This window comes from Cololabis saira, chromosome 11, assembly GCF_033807715.1.
Source record: "Cololabis saira isolate AMF1-May2022 chromosome 11, fColSai1.1, whole genome shotgun sequence".
NCBI lineage: Eukaryota > Metazoa > Chordata > Actinopteri > Beloniformes > Belonidae > Cololabis > Cololabis saira.
Window position 1 is genome coordinate 11225045 of NC_084597.1, and position 10079 is coordinate 11235123.

The window sequence follows — 10079 nt, forward strand, 5'->3', positions numbered from 1 at the left end:
TTGTTGTCTGTCATAAAATGTAATATCTTAATGGAGGCCCAAAACAACAAAATAAACCAATTTAAGATTACACCAGGAGGTTAACACACTAAGGGCCTGATTTACTAAAGGTTTGCGTGTGTAAAAACGTGTACAAACTTGACATCACCCGCAAACCAAAGTGCAAGCTGATCTACTAACAGCGTGCAAAGAGGACTGCGCCTCTCAAATGCGCAAAATAGCACACGCTGTTCATTTAGTACTTTTGCCCTGATGAATAATCAATATGGGGCGTACCCGCCAGAAATCCTAAATACTGGGAGGGAAAGATGCAAATATGTCCATTTACCACGCGCAATGAGATTTACCAAGCCTGAAAGTTTTTGCGGGGATTGTGATTGCGTCTGTATTTAATACGTTCGAAAGGAAGGTGCAAAAGGAGAAATATTTTATTTGAATGTTAAATGGAGTATTATTCAGCAAAAGGTTGCCACAGGAGGCACATTCATTTTTTTATTTGTGATAATAAATAAATCACGTGTTTTCATGGAGAAAAAAGTGTTTCTTATTGTGCGCCTATACTTGTTCTGCAGTCATACCCCGGTGTTGTGCCGTATTCAGCACCCCTGCCGTGAAAAGCACCCCCTCGTCTGACAAAAATGATATTCTCATTCCGTGTCACGTTCTGTGCGTCTCTGCGCGTGGTAAATGAACCTATTTGCATTTTCCCCTCCCAGTATGTAGCGCTTTCTGGCGGGTACGCCCCATATTGATTATTCATCAGGGCAAAAGTACTAAATGAATAGCGTGTGCTATTTTGCTCATTTGAGAGACGCAGTCCTCTTTGCACGCTGTTAGTAGATCAGCTTGCACATTGGTTTGCGGGTGCTGTCAAGTTTGCACACGTTTTTACGCACGCAAACCTTTAGTAAATCAGGCCCTAAGACACATATCTCCTCCTTAATACTACTTTTGTTTACCTCATTTAGACCCATGCAGGGAGCTGTCTCAAAAGACAAACTGAAAAATATTCAGTTTTATAGAACATAATTTTGTCACCAGGATCATTACACATTATAAAAACCATACTTTGCCTTTAGTTATCCTAATTTTAGCCTAGTAATTGTATTAACATTGTGTCGGTTCATAACTTTTGGCCTTATGACATGGCAATATCACGCGACAGATACTGTTGACTTTGTTGCAAAATTCCAGCCAGTTTCACCTGCAGATCCGCTGAATCTGTGCTTGTTGCAACGCTACAGTCACATTCAACTTCAAGCTACAGCTGAAATTCAAAATGTTGCAGTTGGTCCGTGCAATAGGTCCAAAACATGCAGTTTTGTAGAAAGCCAGGCAAGATAACAGTAAGATGAATTCAACACACTAACCTTGTCTTTCTAAAATATCTACAGGTGGACAGGTCGGGAGATGCAGTGACTCCACCACTGGAACTTACCGTGACATATCCTCGTCTGTCTCCTCTGGGGAACATATTGTTGCTTCCAAGACAACTTATCGTCACCTCAGAGGTGTCTACACACACACACACACACACACACACACACACACACACACACACACACACACACACACACACACACACACACACACACACACACACACACACACACACACACACACACATACACAGTACTCAAGATGAGAGGGGATAAGGGGGGATGGCATCCCCCCTGAAATAAAAACGGTCCAAATCATCCCCCCTGTAAAACTGCCATCCCCCCTTTCCATCCCTTATGTCATTTCATCAATTAATGTGGTTTTACTGATATTTCAACATTTAGAGTTATCACCAGAAAAATAACAGCAGAAAAATAACTTATTTGACAATTTTCATCTGTTTCAAGTAAATTTTCACTTGAAATAAGTAGAAAAATCTGCCATTAGGACAAGATTTATCTTCTTATTACAAGCAAAAAAATCTTGTTCCACTGGCAGATTTTTCTACTTATTTTAAGTGAAAATCTACTTGAAATAAGTGAAAATTGTTGTTTTTTCCAGTGATGAGTTTTGTTTTAAGTTTAATGAAATTTCTTTTACTAAAATGAGACATTTTAACTAGAAATAAGACAAATATTCTTTGTTTTGTCCTCTACAAAATATTCTTTGTTTTTGCAGTGATCCATTTTACTTATCTTATGAAGGACAGAGTCATATTGATAAGTTCATAAAACTGTTTTTATTGTTGTGTTTTGATGTATTTGATGTAAGCCCAGTGGATATTTAAAGCTTACAGAAAGCTGCATTTAACTGCTGCTATGTCATTCCTGCAGTATTTCTGCAGGTGTTTTGGTCAGTGCTATTATTTGTAATATATTATATTATTTAATCAGCACAAATTATCTGTCCCCATATGATAAAATCCACCATCCCCCCTTACTTTTTTTTACAACTCGAGTACTGCTTGTATACAGACTCATCCTCATGTCTGCCTCTCGCTGCTCTCCAGGTGGAATGTAAACCTAAGGGGTTCATCAAGTCCGACATCACAGTTCCCAAAACTAAAAAAGAAACTCTGAGTGTCTTCCTGCTGGTAAGTGATAGGATTTATGTCCCAAAGTCTGCCGAGTGGTTCCTGCTTCTGTCTTACTGATAGACTTTCTCTGCAGCAATGTGAACAATCAACATGTGAAACATTTTCCTGCTCCATCCCTGCGGGCAAGAGCAGTCAAGTCAACATTACATTCAAAATGTGGAAACCTACGTTTATAAAGGTATGTTGAGGAGATGCATGAGTGCATATTTTCGCCTCTGCACTCAACTGCGTTCTTGCGGTGAGCATAAATACATTGATAGATGTGAAAACAATCCCATAAATGTGTTTGGCCTTCCAGGGAGATTTTTCCAGTCTCTACATGATGGTGAATGCTACGCTGTCCATTGAAAACACACACCTGTTTGAGCTGGGCAGCAACGACAACACTAGAGATGTAAGACATTAGGTTTTCTTATCATATACAGGACTGTCTCAGAAAAGTAGAATATTGTGATTTTCTGTAATGCAATTACAAAAACAAAAATGTCATACATTCTGGATTCATTACAAATCAACTGAAATATTGCAAGCCTTTTATTATTTTAATATTGCTGATCATGGCTTACAGCTTAAGAAAACTCAAATATCCTATCTCAAAAAAATAGAATATTTTGGGAATCTTAAACTTAAACTTTAAGCCATAATCAGCAATATTAAAATAATAAAAGGCTTGCAATATTTCCATTGATTTGTAATGAATCCAGAATGTATGGCATTTTTGTTTTTTTAATTGCATTACAGAAAATAAAGAACTTTATCACAATATTCAAATTTTCTGAGACAGCCCTGTAGTTGCATTGTCTCGTGACCTCACGCATGTGTTTAAAATACGTTGTGAATCTACATCCTTTGCAGGTGACGATCCAAGTTTCCAAAGAGACAGTTAGTGGAATCCCGATTTGGATCATCATCGTCAGCATCCTCTTAGGACTGTTAATCCTAGCTCTCGTCATCTTTATCCTCTGGAAGGTAATATTTCCTGACTCTTACTGCCAAGTTTTTCTGATCTTCAGAAGCGTCCTGTCCAGCCAGCTGCACTTGGCCCGTCACGACAAACAGAATGCTTGAGAGCTAAATATTTAGTTGGAGGAAACTTTATAAACAGAGGGAGAACAACCGGCATATCAGAGCTCAACATGCTCTGTGTTTAAAGTGGAAGATTGTGTGGAGTCAAAACTGGTTTGTAGTGATGGTTACCACATATTTCTCATGAAAAACAAACTGAGAGGTTTCCTTCATGGGGGGGGGGGGGGTGGAACAAGTCATGGTTGGGGTGAGATGAATCGTTAATGATCCTGAGGGATCTGCGGAGGCAATGGGAGGAAAAGATGGAAGATACGTCTGGAAGGTTAGCTCTCCTGAGTTTCCTCAAGTACAAGAGGCGCTGGTGAGCTTTCCTGAGCACGTCCTCTCGTGTTGTTGTTCCAGGTCAGATCCTCTGTAGGGCTGGGGATCGATTCAAAGTCAAGAATCGATTCGATTCCGATTCTTAAGATTCAGAATCGATTATCAAGATTTGATTTGATTCGATTCAATTCCGATATTGATTTGGGTTAGTGTTATTAAAACTGTTTTTTGAACTGTTGCATGAATTATATGACTGTAGTTTTGCAAAATATTACTACTAGTATTATATTGAGATTCAACAGCAGCTAATGATGCTGTAAGGACCAATCAGCTCCCAGAATGCTGATAGAACTGCTTTCAGAAACATCGTGGGTCAGAGTTACCAAACAGATCCAGGGAGGAAACAGAGACGGATGAAATCGGTTTTATTTTTTCCCACATTCCGTTTTTATTTGTTCCATTTTCGGTCTATTTTGGTTTTTAATTTTTGAGAATTTGGTTTTTAGCATTTTTTGCAAATGTAACCCCAAGACGGTATATAAAGTAATGAAATATAGACAATTCATACAATTATAACTGAACACTTTAATGTTTTCATACCCTTAAACATATTTAAAGGCAAAAACATGGCACCAGTTATTCTCGTGTCCAACAAAACATTACTTTTTTGGGGATAAACAAAAAAAATAACCAAAAGTTGTAATGCAATGATGAAAGAATCAATTTTTAGGAATTAATATGAGAATCTATTTAGAATTGGGAAATCGATTTTTTCAACACAGGCCTAATCCTCTGTAACCTGGAACCCCTGGAAACTTAACACTGGGACCTTCTCTGCAGGTTCTCCCTTAATGCAGAGAAGTGTGTGGATGCCCCCACCCTGCAGTGATCGCTTCCTTCATCTTTTTAATGTTTAGAGGCAAGCGTCAACTGCTCTACCTCCCTGTAGCACCCTATAATGTAATAATTTCCTGATAATGTAATAACGCCCGAAAATGTAATAAAATTTGCACTTAACTCAATCGAAAATTTAATAAAACCCAATAATGTAATAACTTAACCAATAATGTAATAAAATATCCTGACTGATATTGTAATAACATTTTTACTGATAATGTAATACCTTATTACATTATTGGGAATTTATTACATTTTTAGGTGGGTCTTTTTTTTTCAAAACTGATAATGTAATACTTGACAGATAATGTAATATATATGTTTATTTTCAGTCCAGAGTTCAACATTTTATGTTTTAAGAATTTAGGAATGTTATATACACTGGATGTGAAACAACAGATTGACTATTGGGTTAAATTGCAGACTTTGAGTTCCATACAGTCATACACAGATATGCAAAAAAAAAAAGACCCACCTAAAAATGTAATAAATTCCCAATAATGTAATAAGGTATTACATTATCTGTAAAAATGTTATTACAATATCAGTCAGGATATTTTATTACATTATTGGTTAAGTTATTACATTATTGGGTTTTATTACATTTTCGATTGAGTTAAGTGCAAATTTTATTACATTTTCAGGCGTTATTACATTATAGGGTGCTACACTCCCTCCCGTATGCAGACTCATCGTCAGGTCCAATGTCCAGGTACACTGACGCTTAAGTCATGGAGTTTTAGGAAGAGTTTGTTTGGCAGGACGACATTAAAAGCAAAAGTGTAGTCTATGAAGAGCATCCTTGCATACAAGTCCTCATGTCCAAGGGGCTCCAGGACCACAGCTGCAGCATCCTCCGTTGACCCTGTTTTCCCTGTAAGCGAACTGTTGAGGATCATGCTCATCTGCATCGCCACCAGTCTCTCCAGGCACTTGGCAGACAAGGGAGTGAGTGTCACAGGTCTGTAGTCATTTAAACAAGTGACTGCAGACTGTTTGGGGACAGGGATTATTGTGGCCGCCTTGAAACTGTCAGGAAGGCAGGACAGAGACAACGAGAGGTTGTAAATCTGTGTGACCTCTTATATTATAGACCTCTGTGAGTTTATCTGCAGTTTCTGAGGACGCAGTCCAAGACACGGTCAGGTCCCAGTGCTTTCCTGGGGTTGATGTCCCGGAGGCAGCACGGGATCTCACGGTAGCTCAGGACGGGAGCAGGATCAGACGTGGGCAGAGGCTGCATCACCTGGTCCAAGCTGTCTAATTATATAAAATGTATTTCTTTAGGATCTTTTCTTGAAATTTCTCGGTTTTTTTTTTCAAATTATGTAAGATACTTTTGATATCATTTGACAAAGATAATCAGAAACAAGTATGTTTTTTTTATATTTCGCTTTTTTATAGGAAATTTAAATTAAGTGTATTTATTTTTAAAAATTGGCGTGGATATTTACGCCAGTGTGCCGAAAAAGTCAGCACTTCTCTTTTAAATGTTTTACTTTGTCACTATCCTCGTATTCAAAACTGAAATTCTCCGAATAAATATCTTCTATCATCTTTTTAGCAGTGATATTTTTCCTGCGAAAATATATAATACTAGTCAGTTAATAAAAATAAACGACCGTCTGCAAAGAAATAAAATCGGCAAATGCATTCTAGAAAACAAAAAAAATGTCGAAAACTGCTCTCTTTGTGAAATAACGATGGATTTGTAGAAAGAAATATATTATCGGATATGCTGCGATTCATGGCAATTATTTATGCCTTCCTTTTTAGTGAATTAACATTTCGTTTTTTTGCGCTGGAAACTTTCTCGCGGGCCGCATGAAAACCTCTCTCGGGCCGCATGCGGCTCACGGGCCGCACATTTGACACCCCTGATCTAGACTGTAAATGTTCAATAAAACATTTGTCCAGTGATTTACAATATTAGTTAAAACATTTCAATATTTCAAAAACTTCCCACGCCTATGAAATCAAGTAACTCCTCTCGTCACACCTTGCTCCATCATTCTTCAAACCCAGATGGGGAATAGCATTTACAAATTTAATGAAAACAGCAAAAATATTTTTTTCTCCCAAATGTAAAACTATTTTCTCTAATATAAGAAACAAAAAGTTGATAATTACTTGTTCTATTCTTCCAGCTGGGCTTCTTCAAGAGAAAATCCCCAGACTACTCAAAGGAAGATGCGATGGACTGAAGCGTCCAATCGGACACCACTGGGTCACGCGGAGGAGCAGACGGAGGAGACGCCTTAAAACCCTCAGACACCTCAGTACTTTGACACATTGTCTACCTTGAAAACACATTTGCCATCACTGACTCCTACTTTGTTACCAGTCAGATAATGCTTGCAAATACATCCAAATTGTTTTTCCGAGCTGCTTTAAGCACCAGGTTACAACATTGGAGCTACCCCAAAGGGCCCACACGCAGAGCCACTGACACTTCACTGTATGCTTTATTTAAATTATTTGTGTTATTTCCTTCCACTTCTTTGTTTATTACCAGTAAACTGTTAAAATAGTATTTAGCTTTCTTACGTTAAGCAAATTTCCAACAGTTTTAGAGTGAGATAGCTCTATATTTTGGATTTTTTTTTTAAAAGTACTCAGGTTTTTCACAATGAGGATCTAAAGTTGCCTAAATCCCCATAAAAACGTAATGATGTTGATATCATTGTATCATTAGCATCCAAAGGTATCAAAAGACTTTGGCTTTGAAGCAGTCTGTCTTATGGCTTTGACGCTTGTGTTAATGTTTGCTACATATTTTTTTACGAAACACTGTATTTGAGCATTTTATATCATTTTGTTTTTTTTGTTGCTGATTTTTAACAATATAACATGGCACATCTTTTATTCCAAAGTCTTGGCGGAAGTGAAACTGAATGCCTAATGTTCCTTTAAGCAAAGATGTGGTCTGTATGCTTTCTTTTTTTTTTCTTCAGTCAGTTTTGATATTAAATGAATGCAATTTTAATGCCTTAATTACTTAGAGATACAGAAAGCTGCAGCTTCACTATCCAAAGTTTTGATTGTACTGTACATAGAAATGCTCACAGATGTAAAGCTTTAAAATGTACATAATGGTGTATGCATTTAATTTAATGTTTTGTTTTGTTTTGTTTGTGCTTTTATTTTTGTGGTCATAGACAGTTTTGCTCAGGTGCTACAAGAATAATGAAAAATGATATTAACATTTGACACGAGAAAAAATGTTGACTTTGACAACAAATTCAAGCTTATGCACATATGTAAATAGTGTTATATTCTGATATAGAAGAAAAAATAAAATTAAAGTGTAATTATTCTATACTGAATTATATGAGCAGAAGAGGCTATCCACTATTTTGACTGTTTGATCAAAAAAATATATTTCAGACCCATTTTAACATTAAAGGTAACGCTGTTTAATATGAGAAACAATATTTTTATTTCAGCCTGTTAAAGGAAAATTCTGGAGTTAAAACAACCAGAAGTCTATTATTAGCTGGTAAAGAGTATAAACTTTCGATGGATCCGAGCAGTTTTGAGTGAGAACTGAATATTTTGTTTACAGCTTAATGGCGGTTAATGTTAGGACTTGAATCACTGCACCTACATCAAAATAACGCTATTTTAAGCCTTCGTCAACACTCAAAAATGTTGTCCAACTAAAGTAATGTTGTTGATCGGGTCCCTACAGACAAAAGTAGGTTGTTATAACCTTGTAAGTGTATAGAAAGTGTATAAAAAGGTCTGTTGGTACAAGTATTGCCTTTGGATTGCCACCACCTTGTTATAAAACCATAAATATCATCCAAAATTAGACCTACGGATTAGTTAACTCCAGAATATGCTAAAGGGCTATATTCCTTTAAAATGAAAATACATGTCTCCACATTCACCAGTTTTGTTTTGTTTTTAATTCCCCCACCTAAAGGGATTCCCTGTGAGCTACAACATGTGCATAAAACATGAGCGTACTGTAGCGTCACCATCACCCCATACATGGTACAAAGTACCTCATTCATTCAGGTTCTCTGCCATGTTTTTGTTTCCAACAGTAGCAGAGCTAAATAGTATGTTAGGAGAGCTGTGGAGAGGACTATTTTCCTTCCCAATCGCGAGAGAAAAGGTTTGAATATTTTAGTACTTCTCAGTTGTCACCCTTAATTGTCGACATGAAGCACGTGTGATAAATTGTACATATAGAATGTGTAAGCGTGACTTGCTTTAGGACTGCGTTGCCACATCGGATTTGTGCACGAGAAGGAGGGAAAGGCGTAAAGTGACAGTTGAGTTCAAGGCGTGCCTTCTACACTGCTGTGAAGTCTTCATTACAATGCACTGGTTTGTCAGACTGTATGTGTCCTCAACAGCACAGAAGTGATATAAATCTTATGTACAAAAATAAAGACTTTTTATGGAGTTCTTGATCCAGCATCGTTTTACTCTTTCAGCTGGTGTGTGTGTGTGTGTGTGTGTGTGTGTGTGTGTGTGTGTGTGTGTGTGTGTGTGTGTGTGTGTGTGTGTGTGTAAATAATATAAAAGTAAATAAATAAATTAAGAATATTAATTTGAAAAATAAATAAATAGATAATTATCATATAGAGTGATATAATATAAAGTAATATATGTAATACTATAATAGCATATAATAATATCCTAATATAACATAATAATCCTTATAATATAACATATAACAAAATTATATCACCATACTATAATATATACTGTAACAATATAATAATACTATAATATAACATGCCATGAGACGTGTGAACACCTCTGAGCTGCTGAAAAAGGCCCAGCAGACTGGACTTCCTCAGGATCCTCAGGAGGGAGAACATCACACAGAGGCTGCTGGTGTCCTTCTACCGAGCCTCCATCGAGAGTATTATGACCTACTGTATCTGCATCTGGTACAGCAGCTCAGAGGAAAGACCTCCAGAGGGTCATCACCACCGCCCAGAAGATCATCGGCTGCCCTCTCTCCACACTGGACCTCCACCACTCCCGTTGCCAGGAAAAAGACCAAAATATAATAAAAGACACTTCACACCCCGAACACTCACTGTTTGAACTGCTGCCATCTGGGAAACGATACAGACTCATGAAAACGAGGACAAACTGACTCAAACACAGCTTTTATCCAACAGAAATAACCACCCTTAACAAAAACAGGAGCTTATGTGCAATAACAAAAAAAAAATGAATGTATGTCGATGAAAGTTCTTGTAATGTCCGTATGTTGATGTATGTGTGGAGGGGTGAATGTGTCTAGATCAGGGGTCGGCAACCCAAAATGTTG

At 37.3% G+C, this 10079-nt stretch overlaps 1 protein-coding gene across 1 annotated transcript in view; it reads left to right on the plus strand.

Annotated features, from left to right (window-relative positions):
• itga1 (integrin, alpha 1) overlaps positions 1 to 9191 on the plus strand; it is a 175209-nt gene extending 166018 nt beyond the window's left edge. Inside the window, exons 25-30 of the mRNA XM_061733708.1 lie at positions 1395 to 1511; positions 2450 to 2533; positions 2610 to 2714; positions 2835 to 2930; positions 3392 to 3505; positions 6928 to 9191. Of these exons, the coding sequence (XP_061589692.1) occupies positions 1395 to 1511; positions 2450 to 2533; positions 2610 to 2714; positions 2835 to 2930; positions 3392 to 3505; positions 6928 to 6984 (573 nt within the window). The 3' untranslated portion in view covers positions 6985 to 9191. The remainder of the gene's footprint in view (positions 1 to 1394; positions 1512 to 2449; positions 2534 to 2609; positions 2715 to 2834; positions 2931 to 3391; positions 3506 to 6927) is intronic.
• The last annotated feature ends 888 nt before the right edge of the window (positions 9192 to 10079 follow it).